Below are 27,185 nucleotides of genomic sequence, written 5' to 3' on the forward strand. Positions count from 1 at the left end.
GTTTCTTCTAGGGCTCATTTGTGATATGAGTTTTCTGGCTATAGATCAAGACAGAGGGCAGCCCTAGGAACCAAGCCCAGGACGCGTTAATGCAGGCCCACTCTATGCTACCCACTATCCACCTTCCTTACCTGTAGCCCACCAGGAAGTGTGTCTGGGGAGATACGGAATAGGAGAGGCTGAGAGGGCTGGTGTTGAACATGGAGCAACCCTGTGCCCACTCTGTGGTCACAGCAGCCACCCTCTGTGGAGGGTCCTGGGCTCTTTGTCCTCTGAGCAGCATTTTGCCCTCCCTGTGCTCTGCTGTGCATCACACGGAAGCCGACCTCCGCAGGGCCTTGGTTTTGCCTTTAGCGTTGGTTTTCTTGCTTTGATCCATCTTCTCACCAATATCACTCACCAAGCTCCTTCTTTCCCTCTTCTGCTTAATCATTTATAAAATGAAATTCTTTTCCTTATTTCTGTGGTTTGTGGCTGGAGAGGGGTGGGATGCGGGAGGGTCTCCAGCTCCCCTCAGCGGTGGGAGGGTGGCAGCATCTCCAGCAGCGGCTGGACCTCCAGGGCCAGGAGGCCCTCCGGGGTTCCAGCTCCCACCAGGCCACCGGGCTCCGGCTCTGGCAACGCCTCCTCCTTCCTCTGTCCCCCCACCTGAGGGCTTCCTGCTTGGCTAGCATCCAGGTTACCTCCTCATCGCCTCTTTGGCTTCTCAGCTCTTGCACCACCCGTAAAGCTAGTTCCCAGCATTAAATTTCCTCCGTGGGAAATACTGAGTGTTTTCCATTTTCCCCCCCGGAAATACTGAGTGTTTTCCATTTTCCCCCCCGGAAATACTGAGTGTTTTCCATTTTCCCCCCCGGATTTCAACTGCTACCTACCTTTCTGGTATGTTTGTCTCAGCCCTGGAAGGGCAGTCCCTCAATGCCAAATGTTTTATTGTCACAAAGTTGCTTTTTTTTTTTTTTTTTTTTTGCGGTACGCGGGCCTCTCACTGTTGTGGCCTCTCCCGTTGCGGAGCACAGGCTCCGGACGCGCAGGCTCAGCGGCCATGGCTCACGGGCTCAGCCACTCCGAAGCATGTGGGATCCTCCTGGACTGGGACACGAACCCGTGTCCCCTGCATCGGCAGGTGGACTCTCAACCACTGTGCCACCAAGGAAGCCCCACAAAGTTGCTTTTTAAAAAGTTAATTCAGACCAAGCATGATGCATGGTGCTAACGTGTCATCTCAGTAGGATGTTATGAACACTTATTGCTGGAAACGCATAAGATCAACTCTGGTACCTGGTAACTGAGAAGGACTTAGATGCATTTTTCTCAATGAACTTTAACTAAATGGAATGTTAACTCTTCCACAGTGTGAGCCATGATATCTGTAGGAGAAAAGAGCAGGTGCGATGGGTCATTGTTCCTGCAGCGTAGACACTGGAATAAGACTGACCTGGATTCACTTCCCAGCTCTTCCAGTCATTAGCTGTGTGAGCTCAAGTCCCTATGTGTTGCTGGCCTTAGTTTTCTCAATAAATTATGAGAGTAATAATAAAATAAGATAACACATGTAAAAAGCCTGACACAGGAAGTCCTTGGTCTTGCTTTTAGGGCTGCTTTTCTTGTTTGGATTCTCACTAATCACCCCGTCCTGCTTCTTTCCCTCTCCTATTGAGGGAATGAAATTTATAAAATGAAATTCCTCTCCTCATTTCACTAAAGCTCAGCTAAAGTGAAATTCTCAAAAATAAAAACTTTACTTGAAAGCCAAGGGAAACCAAAAAGGAAATAAATAACCAGATACAAAAGCAATAAAGTCATACTCCCTATGGAAGGGGCCCCTGAACAGGCATTGGCAGTGACTTTGTGTCCCAGGGACCTGGCCTACCTGTCACAGCCCTCTACCTCACAGTGCATGGCTGCTAGGCACCAACGTAGCTCTTAGATCATAGAAGCTTGCCTAACTGAATACGGGATGGAGTCCCTTTCAAAGACAAGTTTTTATTCCCCTCCCCACCAAGTAAAACTTTCCCTGCTTTCACCCTGCATGTGTTCCTTGGAGGTTTTATTTAAATAAAGGGACTGTCCCCCTCTCAAAGCATCTATTCATTATGTTGCCTCCAAACCTAAAATCTCTGAGCCAGGGAAGGTTCTGAGAATGCTGCCTTTCAACAGATTAAACAGCCTCTTGGTCCTGGGATTATCTCGCTAAAAGGCAACCTGTGTACGTTTTGCTCCTTTAGAAGTTGCAAATCAAAGGAATTGGTTGAAGTCTGATGCCTCCCTTGCTTTGGTAATAGTTTCTTTTCAGGGTTCCAAGGAAGCAAAAAGGGAACTGTCCAACCAAATTGACTACCTAGGGACCACTTGTTAGCATTTTGCTTAAATATATTCATTTTTGTAAAAACAAATAAAAAGATGCAATCTTCCAATAATGTTTCATTGCGCCTACCAAAGAATAAACATTCATCAATAATCCTCAAGCACGGGCCTCTTCTTGACCTCTGGCTCAGCCAGCCTCTCAAAGACTACTGCAAAGGAAAATAGATTTTTTTTTTTCCATAGGAAAGAAAAGGTTACCTCAGAAGCTTATCCTACATTCATCTACTCTAGACCACATATACCTACACTTCCTTCTTCTAAGACAGGAAGAAGAAATGGGTTTCTGCTGTTATTTTCAAGAATAGCCAGAGGCTTCTACAATTTGGATACATAACCAGGCACAGTCCTAGACATATAAACCAACCTGTGTAATGTAAAGAGACAAGGCGCATGAGTACTGGGAACTCACAACCTGGAAATAATCAACTGTTTTGACTGCACACATTTCCAGCGCCCTGGTGCATGCTGGCCTCCCCCCTTTTGAACATGATTCCAGGTGATTTGGCATCAGGGAATTCTGTCTTTTTTGAGGAGGTGGTACAGGGAGTCTGTGAGCTCACGGTCCCTTTCCCATGAAAGGTCTGCCATAAGAGAGTGTGGGCTACTTCAGGACAAAGTCGGTCTCTGTTTAAAGCTGCTATTGAATTTGACCAGATTGACATCCCTTGGTCTATGCTAGTTGTAAACAGAATGCTGCTAAATGCTGCTAAAATATTATAATATTTTATCAGAATGCTGCTAAAATATTATAATATTGCTTGACATTTGTGCTCTAGTGATTTTGAGAGGAAGAAAAGGTCTAGATGCCAGCAAGGTGATGAAAATGTTTAATGAAGTCCTTGGTCTTTAAGTTCAGTGCAATTTCATTCTGAATTAATCTGTGTCTCATCTATGCTGTTCTTAAAACTTAGGATTATTTTCTCTTTTTTCCTTAATTCTATTATAATATTAAAAGCAGCAACCCATGAAACCCATGAAAGCAGCAACCCATGAAACCCTGAAATTTATTGTTAATAAAAAGGAAGACATATGTTTATACATGTATATTCATATTTAGGTACCTAAAGTATTTAAAATTAATATTGACTTTTTATTTTCCCTATTGATTATATATCAGGACAAAGGAAAAACCTACCAATTTATTTTCAATGCAATGGCTTCTATTTGCAAAAAGTATGGGTTTTTAGTATAAAGTATAATAATCTCTGTGTTAGTTTTCTGTGACTGCTGTAACCAATTGTGTAAGCCACAAGCTTAAAGAAACACAAATGAATAACCTTACAGTGCTGTAGTTTAGAAGTCTGAAGTTGGTCTCACTGGGCTATAATCAAGGTATCAGCAGGCCCGTTCCTTCTGAAGGCTCCAGGGGGACATCGTGTATTGTTCTGCCTTTTCCATCTTCCAGAGGCTGCCCTCATTCCTTGGCTCTTGGCTTCCTCCACCATTAAAGCCAGCAAAATCGGGCTGAATCCTACTCCCACTGTTAGCCCTCTGGTTCTAACTCTTCTGCCTCCCTCTTCCGTCTTTTAAGGACCCTACAATTACAATTACATTGGAGCCACCGAGAAACATCAGAATAATCTGCTTATTTTGACCCTTAACTTAATCACATCTGCAGAGTCCCTTTGCCATGTAATCTAACATATTCATGGGTTCTGGGGATAAGGACATGGACATCTTTGGGGGCCATTATTCTGCCCACCGCAATCTCATAGGTAAATCTACTACTTACCTTCTGGAAGTGGCATAAACAGCGTTGTGTTGATGGTTCTATCACCACCTTTGACAGAATGTATCTTTGCCATTACCAGATATTTCAGAAAAATAGAGTGAAGGGGTTTCAGTAGGACTAGGGGACTCAGCTGTGTAGCTGTGTAGCAAGTCATTTCCCTGGGATTCCAATTCAGCACCTTCATCTGAAGAATGTGGATAGTGCTAGGGGCTTTATCTAGATCCTAGAGCTGTTCTGATAGTCGCAGAATCCTGAAAACTTTGTACACCACTTTGCAGAAGAAAGAGATGGTACACTAGCTGCCCCAGTGCGTTCGAGGAACTTGAGTATGTAAAACCACAAAGAAGCATCATTTAAAAATTAAAACTTTGGGCTTCCCTGGTGGCGTGGTGGTTGAGAGTCCTCCTGCCGATGCAGGGGACACGGGTTCATGCCCTGGTCCGGGAAGATCCCGCATGCCGCGGAGCGGCTGGGCCCGTGAGCCACGGCCGCTGAGCCTGTGCATCCGGAGCCTGTGCTCTGCAGCGGGGGAGGCCACAACAGTGAGAGGCCTGCGTACCGCAAAAAAAAAAAAAAAAAAAAAATTAAAACTCTCTAACAATACAAATTGCAGGAAAAGAATCTTAACTACATGAGAGAGGATGAAGTTGCTTATTTCCGTTCTAAATCAGTCCTTTATCCCTGTCCCCTGAGATAGGTCATTTTAATCTCTCTTCATGTTTATCTTTTGTTTTTTCCTCTGCCCTGATGTTTGTTATGCTGTGGGTAGATATTGATTCCCTTCTCATTAAGCCTGCAAACATCTAATCATTCCTATCTGTTTGGTTGTTTTCATTTTTAATAATTTATGTTTAAATTTTGGCAAATCGAATGGTCTTAACTTTGCCCTTTGAATGCCTGTGCATTCAAGTTCTTTAGGCAGATTTTCTCTCTTGCTTTTTTAATCCTATTTTGAGTTTTATAAAAATGGATGTTTCTTGTTATTCCCCAACCCATAATTTTCTTTAGTGAGCTTTTTGTTTAATTTTCTTTTGCTTTAACATTTTATTTTTCAGACACCTCTCATTGAACCTCACGTTCCTCTTCGTCCTGCTAACACCATTACCAAGGTAATGGGATGTAGGTGGGTTGATGAGCCAGCAGAGCTAGCTTCTTAAGTAACTACTGGAAGTGGTCCATATGTCAGAGCATCACATTAGGAAACTGTGGACACAGTTTTTGAAACAGTACATATCGGTGTGTCTCAGTTCTCAGTATAAAACAGTGACATGTCACACAAGTGAACAATGCAAATGTATGAGTGGATTGTATTTTTCAAGTGCAGAGTCAGATTGGAAAGTGATTTAGTGATGCATCTGGTTTGTTTTCCATCTATAAACTCTCCTTTCTCTTCCCCTCCTCCCATCTGATTAAAATTCAGGTTCCTTCAGAGAAGATCCTCAGGGCTGGAAAAATAGTACGAAATGCCATTCTCTCTCGAGCACCTCACATGATAAGAGATAGAAAATACCACCTAAAGACATACAGGTATGTGCAATAATTCTAAAGGCTATGGCCCCCTCAGATTAGTGATTAGTGAAGTTAGAACAAACTTGTGTTTCCCTGTTTTCCATCCATGGACAGCATGTTTTATAATCCTCCAGGTTCTGGAAGTTAAGCTTGTCTTGGATCCCCACTTAACTCTAATTAGCGTTCATATTCCCAGGAGTTACTCCTAAACTAATTTGCTTAGACATTGGTTAACTGTGATGAACATAGAAAACTTTTGTAATTCTGTTTGCTAAAGTGTATTTTAGGAAAACTACTAGATTTAGATGAAATTCAACTAACATTTACTAAGTGTTCACTTGTACTTGAAGCCCTGTACCAGGCCACTTTATATATATTATCTCATTTCTTCCTCATCACAACCTGCGAGGCAGGTGTGTGGCCATTTTTCAGATGATAAAACTGAGGCTCAGAAGAGATTAAATACTTTTCCTTGACCAAGTCACAAATCTAGTGAATGGCAGTGCCAGGATTTAAACCAAGGTTGGTTGATTTGCAAGTTTCATTCATTCATTCTGTCGTTCATTCATTCCGCACAATTATTAAGCACCTACTGGGCACCAGGCATTATTGTGTTCCAAACCCTAAGGATACAGGAGTGAAAAAAATATAAAATGCCCTTTACATAATTTACTTTCTAATGTAGGATTTCATTCTAGTATGCATATAGTAAGATATGCAACTCTGTTTCACATCTATAATCATATAGAATAAAGACTCATTATAGCTGCCACTGGAGTTAAGAAATGATAAAGACAGGGGCTGTATGATTTAGTTGACCTTCTGGAATGAATGAACCATGGTGGGTAAATGAAGGATTCATGTCTAATCTTTAACTTTTGATTTTATCAACTCAGCAGTGGTTTAGGAACCAGAACGTCCTGTCTATGGCACAAAAGCCTTCACTCCCTCTCCCTGCGCCCACGGTTCAGACTCACAGCCCTCTTTCAGCAATCAGTTGGACTCTCTCATTTAACCTTGTTTAGACATGACCTCAGAACCCATCAGACTTAGCATGAGTCAAAACCCATTCGATTCACATGAACCAAATTCATAAGACACAGTAAAAGCTAGAATACAAATTTTAAAGTTACCACAGAGGATACATTATATATATATACATATATATATATATATATATATATATATATATATATATATATCTTTCTAGTGACCGTCAACCATGATAGTACCTGTAAAATTATACCTGGTTTACCCTAGAGCAAACCTTCCAGTATATATGTACCTCAAATCCAGTCTCTTTCCCAAGGACAGAGATGGAAACACATTGCAAATTCTTTCTTTGGATCACTTTTTCGGCACTCCCTGCAAACTAACACTCTTCTGCTTGCATTTGTCATGAATATGTTTATAAGACCAACACTGGCAGTTTGTTACATTTAGATTGGCCTCTTCTTGATAGAATTCTGGAAATGAGATGGGATTTGAGAAACACTTTAATCAGTAGCATGCTCCTCTTAGGGCATGTTCCCTCTCTTAAGACAGATTGCTCCCCTTGCCCTTTTAATGTAGATATTTACCAGCTACCGTTTTGGTTGATTACATTTGGAAGCCTTTTCCTTCAACTCTGGAAGTTCATTCTTTTCTTGGCATCTGTAGTTCCTACACACTGTTACAATTTTGAGGGAAGTAAAGGTTAAACTCATGTGTCCACGTCCTCAGAGAGTTCAAAACTCTTTAACTCATTAAGTGGATCTCAAAAATCTCATACAGCTAAAGGACCTTTTTCTTTTTAAATTTATATTCCCTTAATTTAAGATGTGATTATGCTTTCCCAAGTGTTGACTTGCATTAGGGAAATTCCATTAAAGATGTCGTCTTTGGTGACAAATAATGGAAACTAGAAGTCAGAAACCATAATCTCTTTCTTGCTCCATAGTCCTAAGATTTTAACCCCCTGAAATATAAGTGTTACGTCTATTCCACACCCTATGACACAAATTAATGATCTGTTGATAATGACCCATGGACGCAACTGGAAGCCAGAGGCATGATTTCTTTTTCCTGCAGGACATTTTGAGTGCCTGGTCCCAGATCTTGTTTCCAGTCCCATCCTCTCCCTCCCTCCTGTTTTCACCTGCCGCCACTTCTATCATTACTGCAGTGCAAAGGGATTGAAGTCTCCCCAGATGCAGCATCACCCCCGGTGATCACCACACTAGAGATCAGCTATCGATTTTAAAATAGCTAAAGATCATTAATAGAGAGGAAACCCGGTGATTCCACTAGCCACAAGTGGCACAGCTGTGTGTCTTTGTTCTGTGTTCTGACTGCAAGTCTCTTATACCCTGTCCCAGGGCCGAGAGGCTCTGGGATCATCTCAACACCATATGCTCTTTTTAGTAAAAGTAATCACTGAATTAAAAGCCACATGACATTGATTTTTTTTATACTTTTACATGACTTTTCCCATTAATAAATTCTCAAATTAGATGAGGAACATGACAGATCATACGTTTGGTTCACAATGAATAGTAACTAGGCGCCTCTTTGCCCCTTGAAGCTCTAAAGTGTGGGTATGGACTGTAATCAGAGCAGTCCTAGAAATCTAACAGCCTTCTCAGGACATCCTCCTTGTGGTGTATTTTTGGGTCAGACCCGAATCAGGACATCCCAGGAGTTCTGATAGATTTCAGAGTTCCTGGAGTCTTAGAACTGGACCTGGCCTTTGAAGCCATCTTTTCCTCCTCTTTTCTTTTACAGATGAAAAAACTGAGAACCAGAGATTTGAAACGATATGGCCAGAGTCACACAGCTAATAAGTGGTAGACCTGGTGCTGGATCTCATGACTTCTCCCAGACCTAGCTCTTCCTAAAGTGGACCAGCACTGGGAATCTCCTCCAGTTCAAACTAGAGAGGAGCTCCCTGGGCTGGAACCAGTCTTAGAGCCCCAGAGATGGTGGCATCCTCAGCACAGGAGGGGAGGTCACCAGTGACTCAGACCCAGCTGCAGGCAGTCAGCTGCTCTGAAACTCCCTGCTTATTCCTGTCCCTTGGGATTCCTCCCTCAGACTTCAAGATCCCATTTCCTCCGTTGAACAGTCATGCCACAAACACCTCCTCTCTCCCCACTGAAGGTTTCCTAATATGTGTGTATAGTTATATGTTTCCTAACTAATGCACGTAGTTTGCGCATCCTGACCAGCTTACCACAGAGAGGCATCATAGGGATGAACATGTGCCTGTACAGAAAGGAGTTGGAGCTCTTCAGATGACAGGCTCTGTCGAAGTGCTGATGCTCATTGCATCAAACTTTTTTCAGAGATTTGTATCACTAATTGCTTGTTTCTCCCAGCACCCCTCTGAGGAAGCTTAGTAGTATTATTGGAAAATAGAAAGTGCTATATAATTTTGCATTTACCCATAGCCTTTCACGGAGCACCTCCTAGGGCCTCACAAACCTTAGCTCATTCCTCAAAAGGCTCCGGTGAAGGAAGTCAGAATTATGCTTTGCCTTCATTTTACACTGAGATTTTTCTGGGACCGGCTCAAGAGTTTCTGGCCCGGGATTCGCTTGCCAGATCATGCTCCCCGTCTAGCCGCCCTTTAGTCTCCCCTGGGGCTGCCGCCTGTAATGCTCTTTCGTTTAGCCAGCCTTGTCTAGAAGGTTCTCTCATGAGTTGAGTGGTTTTATTGGTTTGTACAAAAGGTTGAGAACCTGAGGCCACATCATGCAGTGCTTTGTTTGCCATGAGACCTCTTAGGGTAGAAGAGCATGGAGCCCTGTGGAGGGTCTCCTCTCAGAAGCCATCTCCTGTCCTTCATCTGCAAGGGGGTGACTTCCCCTCCTTTGTGTCCTACCGCTCCTTAGACAATGCTGCGTGGGGACTGAGCTGGTGGACTGGATGCTGCAGCAGACTCCATGTGTTCACTCCCGAATTCAAGCTGTTGGCATGTGGCAAGTCCTGGTAGAAGACGGTGTTCTCAACCATGGTAAGATGAGCCACGGTCCCTGGAAAACCCTCAAGAAATGCTAGGAAGTGCACTTCCCTAGGTAGGTTGTGGCTGACCTCCCACATGGGCCAGAAAGAATTATGATCCCTTTAGGGACCCGCAGAGCTAGCATCTTCATTCAGCAATACAAATGCAGCAAGTGGATGCCGTTGATTGCAGTGTTCCACCATTGTACCTCCCTAACGTGGGAGAGCCGCTGAAGGGAAAATGAAATTGAAACCCGAGTGCGTCAGTTCCAATTATGTTTATTAGTTTGCATTCATGGTTCATCGATAGCATGATTATACTCTGAGCATTGCATAGCAGTCCTGATGCAGGGGCCGACGGAAGAGCAACAAAGTGTGTGGCCGGGCTGATAACATGAAAGAGAGTACTGAATTCAGAAGCTGAGCATTCTGGGAGAGCCAGTTTTTTGTACCCACACGTAATATCAGGAGTGTGCTCTGTGGCATAGCTCCTGATATCCACAGGGGCTGTAACTGAGCAGAGTAGCTATTCAGGACTGGAGTGAAACTGTGGAACTTTTTGTTGTTGTTGTTGTTCAAATTCTCCATGGAGAATCTTTTTATTTGTTTATATTCTTCTTGCATACTCTAAAACGCACAGTGTGAACTTCCTTTCTTCAAAAACAGTTGTGAGCCTGGTCAGTTTATCTGACTTCAGAAGGTCTTCGAAAACATTGCCTTAGGTTTGTGCTAAGCAAGTCACAGAGATTGGTCATGAGCTACTACAAAATTACAGGGGATCTAGTTATCACGCAACAGTTACTAGAAAAGCGTAGAGAACACCAGACATATAGCCAGACAGAGAGGGTAATAGAAGAGCAGATGCTATGTAAGTAACAGGATTCCCATATATACGACATTATGTACAGTATCAGAGTTCTCTTACAGACAGTAAACTTATGCTTAAATCATTATTTTAAGGGCACTCTAATATAAATACAAGTCTCACTAATTTTAATCTTTTCTCTTTGGCTCACAAGTGCACAAAAATACCATAATCGGTTTTCAGAACTTACTGCATTAATATATAAATAAGATACATTACAAATGGGAAGAAAATACAAGACTCCTCTTTAACATGGTAAATCTCTGAATATAAATAAGCAAATATTTCATATACCTACTGTTAAACAGTCATTGAACTCCTCATGCCATTTGCTTAAAGATCACTTTTCCAAACTGACAAACTATTAAAATCATTCCTTTAATTTTTAAATACCTGGGAATCTAATGATGCTCTTGCCAGTGTTTCACAGACTTTACTGTGTATACAGATCGCCTGGAACTCTTGTTAAAATGCAGATTCTGATTCAGCAGGGCTGGGATGGGTCCAGAGAGTCTGCATTTCCAAAAGCTCCCAGACAATGCTGATGCTGCAGTTCCAGGGATCATATTTTGAGCAGCAAGGATCCTACCACTCCTCCTCATCTTTGGATAGTGTTGATGCTCCCTCCTGAAAAGGGGCTTAAGAGCTTTAAGACACATAGATGAGGGATTCTGAGCCAAGTTTATGACTTTGTCCTACTGAGATCTAAATCTTCTTGTTTAAAGGGAATAAGAAAAAAAAAAAACCTCTTTAAAACTTGAACTGGAAGGAAATTACCATAATGTCCTAGGGGTATATGACCTAGATGTTTGGTATATGACCTAGATGCTTGGTCTTGTCAGCTTTGTTCAGACACTTTTATTTTAATTTTTTAACTGCAGACAGACATGTTTATAAGCAGTACACATAGAAAGAAAAACATCAATTCTGATCCTGACGAAGTCGGTTTTTCTGTTTTGTTTTCTGTTTTTTGCTAAGTCTGTACTTTGAAAAAAAGACACAAACATTATAGAGCATGATCTGGCAGTTGGTTATTTTCCTGTTTAGGACATATAACCCACATGCTAGAAAATGTTACCAAGGCAATTTTTGCTGGTCAGAGCGCTCATCTCAGGAAAGTTGGCAGGTTCTCCTAAGAGTCCCAGGGCAGCTCAGGAGATGGGCGGGTCAGAGAGGGCTGTGAGGTGCATGACTGCAGCCCGGAGGTCGCGTCCTACAGCTGCACCGCCCTGGGTGAGGCCGAGGGAGGAGGGTGAGGAGTCTCACCACTTTGCTGCCACTTGGCTCTCTTGCCCGACACCCCATCCATTCGTTTCTGGTAAACGGGACCGTGAGGCAGAGGTGCAGCCGCTGACGCTTGCCTCCATGTTTCCCACAGTGGACCAGGAGCATCATTTCCAGGACAAATATTTATTTTATCGATTTCTGGATGATGAGCACGAGGATGCCCCTTTGCCTACAGAGGAGGAGAAAAAGGAGTGTGATGAGGAGCTGCAAGACACCATGCTGCTGCTATCGCAGATGGGCCCCGACGCCCACATGAGGATGATCCTCCGCAAACCGTGAGTGAGACCGCGCGGCTCCCCCTGCAGGTCACCCGCGCAAAGGTGCGCACCTGGGCGGAGGAACGCAAGGCTGGCTTCAAAAGACGTGGCCTTCCTTCCCCCAGGACCAAAGGAGAGATGCTGAGGGAGTGACAGATATGTTTGCCTCTTGTTGTTTTATTCTATGTTTGAGCCAGATAGTTCCACTTCCCTTTTGCATGAGTTAAAACTATAGAGATTTTTCGCAGTTGGCTCAGGATGTCAAAACTGGGTCCGCGTATTAAATGACCTTTGGTCCATGACAGACAAACGGCTCTGCTTCTGTGCCAGACTGTGGAAGCCCCTTTCTTCCTGATGCCATAGGACAGAGGTCGTCAGAACCCTTAGACCTCATACCTGTGCCTGTAGGCCTGCTTTCTTTCATTCAGCGCATTCTTTCACCCCATGCGGAGACTTCTGTTCCTTAGCTTAAAGACACATTCTTTTTTTATTTTCTTTGAATTGAAGTATAGTTGATTTACAATAGTGTGTTAGTTACTGGTGTACAACGAAGTGATTCAGTTTTATATTTTTTTCAGATTATTTTTCCACTATAGGTTATTGTAAGATATTGAATATAGTTCCCTATGCTATACAGTAAATCCTTGTTGTTTATCTGTTTTATGTTTAGTAGTTTGTATCTATTAATCCCATAGTCCTAATTTATCCTCCCCCCTCCCTTTCCCCTTTGGTAACCATAAGTTTGTTTTCTATGTCTGTGAGTCTTTCTGTTTTATATATAGATTCACTTGTATTACTTTTTAGATTCCACATGTAAATAATACCATATAATATTTGTCTTTCTCTGTCTGAGTTACTTCACTTAGTATGATATACTCTAGGTCCATCTATGTTGCTGCAAATGGTATTATTTCATTCTTTTTTATACCTGAGTGATATTCCATTGTATGTGTATATATGTGTGTGTGTGTGTATATATATATATATATATATATATATATATATATATATATATATATATATATATATACACACACCACATCTTCTTTATCCATTTATCTGTTGATGGACATTTAGGTTGTTTCCATGTCTTGGCTATTGTGAATAGTGCTGCTGTGAACATAGGGCTGGATGTATCTTTTTGAATTAGAGTTTTTAGCTTAAGGACACATTCTTAAGAGAACACCACTGCTCCATTAAACTCTTCAAGGCCTCCAATCAGCCAGTGAGGTGCTCCCTCCCTCCCAGCTCAGTGGAAACCACCTGACCATCAGCTTAAGTTGAGGACTCCGATGAGTTTTATCAGATCAATCCAGAAAGAATGTATTGCGCCCCTCATCTATTCAGGGCACTCAGCTAATTGCCACAGGGCATATGAAGAAGGGTATGCCTCAGTCCCAACCTCAGGGAGACCTTTTCAATGAGAGGTGACTTGGCCCCTGGGTCTGAAACCACTGCACACAGGGCTTATGTTTTTCTGCTGGAAATGAAATCCCTCTCCACCCGGCAACCGGTGCGCGCCAGCTGTGGGTGTCGCCTCTGAGTCACTGGCTTGGCCGACCTCCATTCATCAGCAGGGCTCGACAAGAGCGTTATACTTTAGCCGTCTCGCGTGTCCCCTGGGCACTTTCCAAGAGCGAGGTGTCCCTCAGACCAGCTTCCCGGTGTGGGCCCCGCACAGCAGCCTCTCACTGCACCCTCCTTCCCTTTCCCCAGGATTCTCCCCTTGCCCTTACTCCGTGCTGCAAAAAGGCTCTTTGGCATAGCTCATTTTTTGTCACACCGTGACCCCTTTGTCACAACTTCCCCTTGGGTCTCAGTGTCCTGCACCGTGTGTCTCAGAGGCCTTCCCCCCACCCAGTTAGCATCGTCATCCTTAACTCCAGAGCCATGGTTTTTAGCTCCTTTAGCCTCAAAACGCTTTCTTCAAACAAAAATGTTGCTGGAAAATCCAAAATATCAAACAGAAAAGCCAGAGCTTCACTGACCTAATCATGCGTCGTAGTCAAGAAAACTGCCCAGTAATTTATGTTTTCTCTGCCCTGAAGGACCACAGGGGTTGGGGAGCCACGGGAGAATCCCCAGGGCTTGGGGAACTCAGATGAAGGCCCCCACTCTAAACCGTGTTCTCCTTCCTGTCAGACTGCTTCCCCTCTCTTCCCCACACCCCCGTGTCTTACTGTCCTCTGTTTACCTCCTCATCATTTGCCGGCTCCATCCCTTCTTGCTGCCATCTTCATTCAAGCCCACATCACACAGTGGTTCTGAATCAGATGGGGACAGCCCCTAGGGGCGTCAGGAAATGTGGGAGGGGGTTTTGGTTGCCACACTGCTGGCATTTGCTGGGTAGTTGTAGGACCTAGGGATGCTGAACACACACCAGTACCTAGAACCCTCCAAAATAAGCTGCCCTGAAAAGAATGCCCCTGTTGAGAAACATTATTGGAAACTGTGAGTTTCTTAAAGACAAAGACGTAGCTCATTTCACTTCATTCATTCATTCATTCATTTAGTCATTTAACCAATATTTATTGAACATCTATTTTGTCCTAGATACTATGTTAGTTGCAAAGGCTGCAGCATTGAACTAGAGGGTTGCACCTCCTTCCTGAAGCTTTCTGTCTGGGACAGAAGACAGACCATAAACAACTAGTTATGCAAGTAATCATTTAATCACCACTGCATTACATGCTACAAAGGAAAATGTAGTGTATGTTGATAGAATGTAATATGGAGAGGGAAATTGAACTTGTTGTGGAAGTTAGAAAAGGCCGTATCCCTAGCTCTGTGCATTACACCCAGTTGACCATCAGTAAACCTTTGCTTAGTGAATGAATGAATAAATGAACATATAGCCCCAGCTCTGATGTTCCCTCAGGTCTCCCTTGCTTCAAGGGAGACAGAAATCCCATTCAATTCACAAATATTTTTGAGCATCTACCAAAGATGTTTTTTAAAAGTAGCAAAATGGTTCCTGCCTTTGGAGAGTTTATAATCCAATGGGATAGGCCCTCCCAAATTAGATTCAGATGCAACAAACATATATTGAGTGCTGGTTGTGTGCAAAGCACCACGCAAGGGATACTTGTGCTAATTGTTTGATTCACCCTCACAAGAGCCTGAGAGCTGGGTTCATGAGTTACCCTTAGAAATAGGAGCCTGTACTTGTGCTTCTTTTTTCTTCCATACAGCATTGAATCGCATGCTCCTTGGCAGCCCAAAGATTCTTCAGAGAAAATTACATTCCAAAGTTTGGACTTTTTTAACCTATCACTGGCTGCTAAAGTACAGGTTTCACCAGTATCCCAAGGTACATCATTTTGGGCGCCCTTGGGATTTTCCCATCTTTTCAGGTTTTATGAAACCTCAAATGTTGGAATTGGGCTGGTAGTTCTTTTGACTTGGTACTCTTAGATTTCCTTTCTATTGGAATGACAGCCCCTAAGAAATGGAAAAATGGAAAAGAAGGAATCTAATTTTATGAGACAGACTTTCAAACTCTACACACACACACACACACACACACACACAAAACAAACAGACACCATTTTTTTGATCTGATAGTAACCTTTGGAGCTTCTACTTTACTTAAGTGGAAAGAAAATAAGCTGAGTTGATCGAGAATTGACAGTATCACTTCAAGCTGTCCTTGAAGAGAGCAGCCGAGCACTTTGCTCCTGGGAACTTGAGGGCATGTTCACAGATTCTGTAAATGTTGACTTTTTACTGCCCAAACTGCCAAGTCATTAAGAAATATGGAGGCATGAGATGCAGTGGTTCCATATTGACCGGGGCAAGACCCCCCAATATAGTAACTCCGCACAGCTGCATTTTATAATAGTCACCACCGCCAGAGAGGTTGCAGAACTCTGATAATTACTGAGAAAGAAATAACACAATATTCTTTGATGAGAAGATTACTTTGAGAATTTGATTGTATAATGAAGATGTTGCTTTGAAAGGTACTTCCTATTGTTCTGAATCTGAGACTCACTAGCAAAAAAAAAACGTGTCACTTGTTTTGACAGGCTACTTAGAAAAATTCTCTGTTTATTACATGAACTGCGGCATTTTAACTGTCAAACTATGAAAGAATGTTCTGTAGTTTAAAAAACAGAATAGAGCTTCAGGGGAAATTTTTTGGCACACTCTTGTTGCTATTGGTATTGAAAAAAAAAAACATACATTCTGAATGCGAAATTAGCTTTTTATGTGGTGGCAGGCAGAGGGACTCACAATGCCCATCCCGGTTTTACAGGTGCAGACCTGGATGGCATTTGGGGGCAAGTGCTATAGAACAGTGACAGTTTGATGGTGCTGTTCTTGCAGCTTCCAGACAGGGCCATCAAACCTATAAAATGAGCTCTTGGAGCTTATTGTTTTGATTTTGCTTTGTTTAAAAGTCTAAAAACAAGAGGTTACCCTACAGCAGATAGATACAGTGGAGACGCTTACCAACAGAAACATGCATTCTGGCTACCTTTGAGCAGGTACTTTGGAGAGGGGCCATAGGCAAAGAGATGTGGAATGAGCAGGTAAGCAGGATGTTACGAACTTGAGGCCAGCTGGATAAAAAGAGACTTCAAGGAGACAAAGAAGGCCCTTGCCATACAAGCATCCCAACTTCTTCTTCCAAGTAAAGTGAGACCTAGTGCTCCACTGTTTAGAATGATCTATCAGAAACCAGCCTAAAGGCGGGAGGGAAATGAAGAAGATGCCATTTCCCAAACCTAATTCTAGGTCTGTCTGCAATTTTGAGATTCCCTAAAAGCCTAGAAGCTTAAGACAGTTGGGCCTGAGCAGAAGGGGGAAAAAATGAAATTAAAAAAAAATATATATATAAACACATAAGAGAATTGTTGGTAGGTTCTGGAATCTTCCAAATGGGTCAGAAGCTCATAAGCTTGAGTTCACTTATTTCATGTGATCGAGTAATATTTTCTAACATATCCTATGGGGCATAAGATTGAAAGGAAACAATTTAAGATAATCAAGTGATATGAGAAAATACCAGAAGGGGGAAGGAGTGTTGTTTATCAGTCAGTTGGCGACATTAAGACAGCCTCCACCCTCTCTCTGTTCCACACACTTGCTCTAGAGGGCACTTGAGAGGCTGTGTGTTTTCGTTAGCAGAGCCTGCTATTTTTTTTTTTTTTTTTTTTTTTTTTTTTTGCTGTATGTGGGCCTCTCACTGTGTGGCTTCTCCCGTTGTGGAGCACAGGTTCCGGACGCACAGGCTCAGCGGCCATGGCTCACGGGCCCAGCTGCTCCGCGGCATGTGGGATCTTCCCAGACCGGGGCATGAACCCGTGTCCCCTGCATCGGCAGGCGGACCCTCAACCACTGCGCCACCAGGGAAGCCCGAGCCTGCTTTTAATAGGGTCTTTACCTGTCCAAACTGTTTTGGAGGGTGTGAAATTTGAAATCCTGATAGTTATAGGGAAATGTGTTTCCTCAGGGGAACCCAGATTAGCAAGCCTAAAATGAGTGGTGCCTAGGGGTTTGATTTCTGTTGGGATATGCCAAGAGAATGTTCAGAGTTATGAAGTCCATCCTCAGATGCAAATCAGATGAAAAGAGAGGCATGACTGAAAGAGCTAATCTTTATGGAATTAAAAAAAAAGATTTTATTGTGATTCTTTTTCTTCACTGCATGACAAACTTTGCCTTTGTTTTTCCTGGAAAGATTTCTGTGCCCTAAGTGTAAGCTTGTGGAATTTACCAGAAGAAATGATTGCAGTAAGTGGGCCGTTCGTTTCTTGAGTTTAGATTTGCCTCTCCCCTATGACAGCAATTTACCACTTATTCCTCATGTTTACATGCCCAGGAACCCAACCATTGGATTTCTGCCATTAGGATTCAGATTTGGGAGAGAGAAAGATGGGTGTAGCTGCCATTTACAGTTTAGGGATCATTACTGGATTGCCTCAAGATTTTTAAGACTTTTTACTGTTAAAGTCAATCTGTTCCTTGTATAGAAAATTTGGAAACTACTGAAAAGAGTCAAAGAAGAATAAATAACACCTGCCAATCACATCTTCCAGAGATAATTATTATTAACGTTTTGGTGCCTATCCCTCTGGTTATTTTTCAATCCCTAACTTTTTACACTTAATGATATGTCATGGCATTCTCTTTTAACCTTAAATATATATATATATATATATATATATATATTTTTTTTTTTTTTTTTTTTTTTTTTTTTTTTGGCAGTACGCGGGCCTCTCACTGTTGTGGCCTCTCCCACTGCGGAGCACAGGCTCCGGACGCGCAGGCTCAGCGGCCATGGCTCATGGGCCCAGCCGCACCGCGGCATGTGGGATCTTCCCGGACCGGGGCACGAACCCGTGTCCCCTGCATCGGCAGGCGGACTCTCAACCACTGCGCCACCAGGGAAGTCCTAACCTTAAATATTTTTTAAAGGTGGGATTTTTAATAGGTGCATTGTAGTCTATCCTCTGAATGTTCCTCAATGCATTCAGTTTGTCATGGTTGGATGTTTAGGTTGATTCTCAAGCCCTTTCTTCTTAAGAGCAGCAGAAAATAATATTCTAGTGCTCTTCTTCCCAGAACAAAGAAAGAATTCCTAGCCTGGCAGGGGTGCAGGAGTGGGGTTGTGGCTAGAAAGATGTCAAGAAAGTTCCAGCAGGGAACCGAAGGAGTGCCCAGACCAGGAGTGCTGGTAAATGTGGCTGGAGAGTTAGGCTGAGGTCAGATTGAAGAAGGTCTGCTTCTGTGTTCCTTGGATATTATTTTATAGCCATTTGGGGCACCGTTGACTGGTTTAAAGGGAGATGTGGCATGGCCAGCTTCGCAGTAGGTAGGTTTCTCTGCTATGTGTAGAGAATGGATTGGAGGGGCTGAGACTAAAGAAAGAACGCCAGATATTGAGTTTTATGAGATTACAATTAATTATATTTTAAGAATTTAATGACAGCATTTGAGATACATGCATTTAACCTAAGAGTCTGCTAAATAAAGTGAAAGTAATACTAAGCACAAGAGCCCCAGATTCTAGTCTTACCAAGTTACCAATAAGTCCCCCAACATCTCCAGATTACAGATCTCTTAAACTATAAATTTAATACCTGCTTACTCTCCTTCCAGTTTCACAAAGGGATTGTGAATGGAAAAACAAATGCAATAGTATTTAATCACAGCCAACATTTATTGAACACACGTGTGCTGGGCACTGTGTTCAACAGTTGTCTAATTCAATTCTTTCAACAGAACCATGAGGTAGTTATTAATGTTATCCCTATTTTATGGATTAGGAAAGTGAGGCTTAGGTTAAGTCACTTGCCTGTGTTCATCCTGAAAGTGGTGGACTCAGGATTTGGTCCAGGTCTTTCTGACTCTGGATCCTGTGTTCTGTTCTGTGGTCTACCACCTATCCCAGGCCAAAAAGGCTTCAAAATGGTCTCTTGGCTTTGTTCTTTGAGCATTACTGAGGAAAGATGTCATGGAAATCTGATTTTAAAATAATTATTGCAGAGTAGTCTCATCTCATAAGTTATTACTGTATAGACCTGGATGAAGTACAAATGTACTGTAGAAAAAAATTATATCAACACACTAGCCAGGATCACAAACAAAACTTAACAACTAAAAATGAGTCACACTATACATTTTATATAGTGACCTCACATATATCACCTCTTTGAACCTCAGAATAACTCTATGAACTGAGTAGGACTAATGTTATTATCCACAATTTACAGATGGAGAAATTGAGCTTAGAAGATGGTGAGTGTCTTCTTTAACATCACACAGTAGTATATGTGGCTGAACCAGGAACTGAGCCCAAGTCTGCTTACTCCAAATCCAATTTCATTCATTTTTTTCATGGATAATAATCTTTTCTCTCTAATAGATTTCCCAAACTTCTTCCTCTCTGGTGGATTTACTGAACAAGCAGTGGAGTCCAAAGAAATATGGATAATCTATCTGTCCCTGATTCATGAAGAATTAATTTTTATAAGGAAAAATAATATATCCACATAGCATCTGCTCAAAAAACATTTGCATTTTCTATGTGACATATATGTCTTATACACAAAGGCAGGTTGCTATACTATCTGCTTCTATCCAAATTTGTTTGTTTTTCTCAACTTGCTGCTTAGGTGTTTTAAAGGAAAATATTTATAGTTGTACCTTATAAAAGGTTTAATGGTACACTTCTATCGTGCCCTTATAGTAAACACTTTTGCTGGGAGAATTTCTGGCATATTCGGTTTCTAAACATGAAAAACCTCAAATCACACTGTCCCCAAAACACTTAGCCCTCAGAGGCCCTGAATCACAGAACCCTTACCCCATGTCCTGATGGGGATGACTTCATTTCTCTCAAATATTCATGAAGCTTTTACCCTTAACTGCAGTTGTAAACTGTATTCATTTCTAACTTCACAAAGAAGGAAAGAGCCCCCGTGTGCACAGGCTTTGCTATCAGAACTAGAAAATGCCTAATTGTATCTGATAAGCTTAAGATGTCCTTTTCTGGGTTAAAGGTAAGGTGAGGGGTGGTGGTGTGGCAGGGAAGTGAGCAGACAGAGCTGGGCAGGACACCTTAAATGGCAAGTCACCAAGCTCCTGGAATGACTCAAACACTTAACTGCTAACTCTTAGGAGGCAAGGGTCCTGGGAGGTGAAAAAGAGAAAGAAACAAACATGTTGTGCTGGTTTTTTAGACAAGGGGGTGGAAAACCACACCAAACTTTCCTTTAAGGGAAGGTGGATGAGGTGAGATCTCAAGATCTGAAGAGTGTTGGGAAATGATGCACGCTTGAGAGATGACTTGAAAGCAGGAGAATCAGGTGGGTTGAGGTGAAGTGTTGCCACCAAAATAAAGCATTCCGCCCCCAAGAAAAAATAATAAAGCGTTTCCTTTATTTTGACGCTTGATCAGGTCTTACTTAGATATTTATAACATTGACTTTTCTGGGTATTTTCCCCATGCACCAGGGAATACGTCTACTAGGCGACAGTTCTTGAAGAACTGGGTCTTTCACCTGCCTAGGTTACCACTGGCCATGCCAGCGTGCCTGCTTCGTGCCCGGACGAATCCCTCATTTTATCCACGTTCCAATAACTGAGTTGCTCCGTCTCTGACCTTGATAAATTCCTTGATAAAACTGTATTTACCAGCAGCTTCCAATACCACCTGAGTCCTCCCAGCCTTTAATGTATAAAATGCCTCTCCCTCCATCCCCATTTATTATCTTGTCTGTAACTAAGGCATTGCTGCCGGAATGCATCCCCTGCAGAAACTAGGCCTTTCCACAGCAGGATCCAACAAATCCACATCAATGTGGCACCACGCAGATTTGTAAAGAAGCAGGGATGCCTAATACCTCTCCCTGTGACATCTGGAGAAGGACGAGTAAAGACCAGGTACATTCACCGGCTGCCACTCAGAGCAGCCGGGAGAGTCAATTCACTTCCCCAGCCTCGCAGGTCCTCTGTGAAGGTGCGTTGGGAATTCCCTCCTCCTGCGCGCGGGGCACAGTGTTCCCTTGACTCTTGAAAGCCCAATTGCCTTCAGTCCTTGGGACCCTTTCATTACTGTTGGAACAGGCTGGGGGCTGATCTGCAGGATCTCTTCTCCAGTTTTTTCTCTGTCCGCCCCACAAAGACCAAAGCATGAGAGGTACTTAATGCCACTGTTTGCCACGACGAGCCCGCTTTTGTTCAGTGATCGTGGTAGGGAAGGCTCCATGTTAGATGTGGTGTCGGGCGCTCTTCCAGGGGGTGGGGTACTTCGAGAGGAGAGAGCTTTCGTGTGTTTCCAGAGCAGAGAGGTGAGTCTCTTCTGAGACACTAGATGGCACAGCGGCTCTGAGCGGGCGGCTCCGGCTTGGCTGGGCTTGTTCTGGCACTGCGGCCAGAGTCCACTGGGATGGGGGAGGGGCTCCCATTTGATTCGGTGGACGCAGGCCGGCCACACCGACTTTCACTCCATCTGGCCTCCTCTCTGGTACCTCCCTCAACTTTCAACCCTATCAGCTCGTCCATGGAAACACTTCGTGGCACACCTCTCCCGAACCCCTCTCCCAAACGCTTTTGCTGCTTTGTTAACTGTGAATATGCTCATTTTCTAAAGCAAGTCTCTTCACACCCTGCAGTCCTGACTTCTCTCACCTTGTTAAAACATGTGCTGTAAACAGGACCAAAAAGTTGGTTCCTACCTGGGTGGATCACCCAGGGACAGTGGCCTGCCCTGTGATGACACTGACCACTGTAGACCACAGGCTCGTTTTTGTTTTTTTCCTTTTTTCCCTTTTATTCGGGATGTTATTTAGGACTCGCAGAATAAACTGTTTCTAGGCTTTGTTCCGTTCTGTTTCACATGGCTGTCATGTGTCTCCAGGGCATCCAGCAAGCCCCGTGGAAGTCTATATTTCTTCGTTTTGGTTATTGATGAATGGAGGTCCAGGGGTAGAGTAAGTTCCACATGGGTCTCTGCAGGTTGGCCATCCACATTCCCATCCCTGTGAAGGCAGTGGGGGCCATGCTTCCGGACAGGCCTTGCTTTATCAGAGGCATGAGGGGGACAGACAGGGTGAAGCCACTACCGTCTTCCCACTAGTTGCCAAGCGTAGGAGGCTCTCCCAGAAGAGAGCCCTTCCTGGGAAGTCCCTCCTGGGAGAGCTGGCACTCCTTTCCGTCTGTGTTTGGCAGGAGGGCGCAGGCCTCTGCTTCCTTCTCAGGCTCCTTCTGGAGCCGGTCTCGAGCTGTAGCCTGGCAGTAAACCCTGGGGCAGGCTGCTGCTCGGTGCGTAGAGTGGGAGAGGGGCCCAGCGGCCCCCTGTCCTGAGTGGAGCGGTATTTTGATGAGCCCTGGGACCCTCTCCTGCCCTTGTCTTATCAGCAGTGCTGTCTCCCTCCTGTGATGGTCTCCTCTGTGAGTCCGGAGCTGTGCCTGCTTCCAGACACACCTCAGCCATTCTATCCCTATCTGCTTCCTATCACCCAAGAATTCCTGAAACTCTCAGGTCCCCTGATAGTGCTGTTATGGTTTGTCGTGGTGACATTACTTATCTTCAGTGCTGTTTTGGATTTTTAAATATCTTTCCTATCAGACCTTTAGCATGGCAGACAAAATTCTGACCATAAAAAGGGTCCTACCCTGGGCTTCCCTGGTGGCGCAGTGGTTGGGAGTCCGCCTGCCGATGCAGGGGACACGAGTTCGTGCCCCGGTCCGGGAAGATCCCACATGCCGCGGAGCGGCTGGGCCCGTGAGCCGTGGATGCTGAGCTTGCGCGTCCGGAGCCTGTGCTCCGCAACGGGAGAGGTCACAGCAGTGAGAGGCCCACATACCGCAAAAAAAAAAAAGGGGGTCCTACCCAACAGGTGCTGCTTGGTCTTTCACGGTCATCTCCGTCCAAGCCCCCACTGATCTTGACTTGGTTCGACTGAATAACTTCAGCTGGTCTAAAATGGTAACTTCTTAAAACTGGATGAATAAATTTATAATTCTACAGAAAAATCTGTCTCTTCTATCTTTGAATGGGATTTGGAGTAACAGGTGAGATCCAACATTTTCATCCTGTCTCCTCCCTCCATTAGTCATTAACTACTTACCATGACACTTATGTGTGCTGTACCTAAAGTGAGTTGTGTCATGGGCGCCTTGTCCTAATGGACCTTCAGTGGGAAGGATAACAGAGCATAAGCCCCTATTTCCTTCAGGCCCCAAAACAAGAACTGGTCCTTGGTACCGCTGCCATCTCCCCTGGGCAGACCTTGACTCGTGCATGCATTGTGAGAACCTGTGCGTGCATTCATCTGATGAGATGGATTGAACACTGTCCCCCTTAATAATGCCATCCTGCATGTGTGCCCTATTTCCAATGTATGACTGCTTTGTGTATATTAACTCGTTTAATCTTTACAATCCGGTTTATTATCCCTATTTTTACAGACGTAGGGACAAGGCATTGGACCAATTGGGCCCCTAGGAAGTTCCTGTTTTAGACCTCAAGTCCTGTTTCTGTTTTTAGCTTAGCACCCTTTGTACTACCAGATGCTGCTTCTCTTGAGAAGAGCAGTATAAAATCACAGGTTTTTAAGCAAATAACATCCTTCACAGTATGTTGTCATTGCCACAGCAGTTGGGTCATGTGCCATGGAAGAATAAATTTTGGAGAACCAGTTTTACCTAGGCGAGAGGACGTCTGAGCTGGGCTTGAAGCAGGAAAAAATTAAAAACCCCAGGCAGAGAGAGGAGCACGTGAAGAGTCTTGGAGGCGAGAAAGAGCATCGCGTGTCTGAGGACCAGGGAGATGTCTGGTTATCCCTGGAGCAAAGAACATAGATAGCCATGAGGGAAGGTGTGAAGAGAGGAAAGAGAGATGAGTCTAGGGAAGTCAGTTGAGACCTGCTTTAAAAGAGCCTTGTGTGTTGATTGAGGGAGCACTTCTGGACAGATTGAGCTTGTGCCACTTGTGGGTTGTCTGGGAATTGATGGCCAGGAAGCTGTTGGAGCTCAAGAGAGAAATCTGTTTGGAGATAAAGATTTAGGTGTCAGCATCGTATAGATGAAAGCTGGGGACTTTTCCCACAGAGAGAAGGTAGAACGAAGTGAGAACAGAGCTGAAGGCAGAGCCTGGGGGCACAGCACAATTCAAGAGGTGAAAAAAAAAAAAAAAAAAAACAGCTCGTAAAGGACACTAGGAAGAAATGTCTGGAAGACCAGGAAGAGATCGAGGAGGGCAGTGGCCTGGGGGAGGAGAGCTTCAGGCAGTGCTCAGTAGTGTGGGGCAGTGGGAAGTTGAGTGGGTTTCGAAAATAGCCTGAATGTTGCCATCTTTACCTCTCTTCTCCCACACTTTGGTGCAGGTCCTAAGACTAACTAAGCAGCTCAAAGGGCAGCCTTGACCCACTCTGTCAAATTTTCACTATGCTGCATTGAGGGTCTGACAGATTTCATCATCATCTGTTTTAACTCTTGGATGAAATTCAGTGATCTTTAATATAATGGGATTTATAGATCCTAAAGGCAGCATTTATTTTTTTAATCTGTAAAACTTGATCAGTGTGGATTTCATGTTGATATTATGTGAAAACTCTTCCTAAACTCATAGATATCTGCTCCCCAAATTCCAACTCTGAATCTGTCAAGATTTTAGAGCTAAATTCTAACCCTTTCTTTTCCCAGCTGAGTTTTTCTTCTCCTTCCATAACAGCCCGCTCCATGGAGTTGAGAATGAGACTTGGCAACCCTTTTCTCATTTAGCCAAGCTTCTAGGAGGGTCCATGCTATTTGCGGCTGATGTCAAGTAGCAGGAACAGCAGGGCTGCCCCTTGTGCTGAAGAGCCATAATCCTATTACGCCCACCTTGAGACTTCACATGAGCTGCCTCTATAGTAGTAGATGGACTGAGGTGACTCAATTGACTTTTAAATCTCCAAGGGTCCTAGTTTCAAAATCCCCATGTCTAAGTCAAGTAGTAGATTAGGCCCCTTGCTAAGAAGGCCTGGCTCCTTCAGAGTCCCTGGGGCCATAGCTTTTCCTTCGGTGGGTCCCCTACTTCCTGCATTCCACTAGATTGGGGCACAGTGTATCCTTAAGTGGTGATCCTTGGCAGGAGGTGAACCTGGCTGGCATCTCCCTGGGTCATGGATTTAGTACAGGCAGGCATTAGGAAATATACCCTCTGTTGTTTCTATCAGAGAAGGATATCATATTCTTTTGTTTGTGTTAAAGCTGTCCTTGAGAAGGTAATGCCCAAGGGATGCAAAGAGTTTTCTTCCTCCAGTTAGCTCCCATTTGATCTGGAATATAGTTGCAAAATTATCTAACTCAACTCTTTTAGAATATTTACAATTCAGTTTCGATAGCTCCAAGTACTTATCTAATAATTGACTAAGTTCTAGATGTAATTTGCCGAACCAAGTGTCATACTTAATTTGTAAGTTTGTTTTTCTCGTCGTGCAAGGGTTTAAGTTTCGAATATCACTTTGCTGGATTTCTTTTTCCGCTCACTCAAATAAATATGCAGATACCTTCCCATTCGCTACTTCCTTTAGCTCTCACGTCACTCTCAGAAAGATATTGTCCCCAGTTTACAGAGGAAACTGAGCCTCTGATGTCACACAGCTGGTGAATGGTTGCACCAAGGTTGAAACCTGACCTTCAGACTCTAAACCCAGTGCTCTTCTCAGTACACCAACACTCCCTGAACTTATTTGATCAAGGGACACTCTTTAACATACAGTGTAATGATGGAACACCATCGGCAGCTCCTTGAGGTTTAAATGTTTAATATACAGGAACATTAAATAATACCACAAGTTATTGAAATGTTAGGACAAAATGCATAAGACAGATGATGATTATGTAATAGGTAACACTCGTGACTATAGCAGTTAGCTGAGAGTGAATGTCACCTGTCCATCAATGTGGAGATGAACTTCCTAGCACTCTCAGAATTAATAACACATTTGTTTGTTTTTTAGTTTCAAAAACATATTAGTCAGGGTTTCTTATACTGCAGAGAGCAATAGAAAATCCAAATTCCTGACCAGTCATGCCTTTTACCATTGATGTATAACTAAACTCTATTAATGATTCCAGAATTATTAGAGACATGAAAGATGATCAGCAATCCAGTCAGTCCTCCCGTGCCAACATGTCCATAATACCCACAAGCCCCATCCTTAAAGGCAGACTATTAGATACTAGTTTTATAATAAATTATAGGGAAAAAACTGTACATGGTATACTGATTAACATCTCATGGAACGGTAGTCCTCCATGGAACAGAGTTGGGGAAATGCAGGTGTATTCTTCCCTTCTTTCCCTCTTTTACTAATCCCACACACGACTGTTTGCCTTCTGCCCATCTCATGCCCTCACTTCCTCAGGGATAGGTGAGAAAATGTTGTCTATATGCATCCTTTATCTGAGTCCTGTGGTGGAAGCCTATTACATAACCCAAAACAACAGTGACAACAGTATTATTATTCGTTTAAGCTAAGATATCAGGATCCCAAGAAATTTGGCTTGATCGTCAAGTTGGTTGAACCAATAGTTCCTAGTGATGCTAAACGATACGTTTGTTGTTATTGATTAAGGCAGTGATGAAAAGCAATTTTGTAGAACGATCATCTATGAAGTAAGAGGTCAGTTAGCCAACTACAGTGTGAACAGAGATGTTCTTCCCTCTGAGATGGAAAGGAAGGGG

General features: G+C 43.4%; 1 protein-coding gene across 1 annotated transcript in view; it reads left to right on the forward strand.

Moving 5' to 3' along the window:
• The window catches only part of RAPGEF4 (Rap guanine nucleotide exchange factor 4), a gene marked incomplete at its 5' end in the record, with an annotated part of 310,415 nt that overhangs the window by 216,005 nt on the left and 67,225 nt on the right, over positions 1–27,185 (forward strand). The window contains 4 exon segments of the mRNA XM_082631169.1: positions 5,155–5,208; positions 5,520–5,626; positions 9,481–9,602; positions 11,833–12,016. Coding sequence (XP_082487295.1) covers positions 5,155–5,208; positions 5,520–5,626; positions 9,481–9,602; positions 11,833–12,016 — 467 coding nt within the window.

Source organism: Mesoplodon mirus (assembly GCF_964341445.2).
Source record: "Mesoplodon mirus genome assembly, chromosome: 8".
In the NCBI taxonomy this organism is placed as follows: domain Eukaryota; kingdom Metazoa; phylum Chordata; class Mammalia; order Artiodactyla; family Ziphiidae; genus Mesoplodon; species Mesoplodon mirus.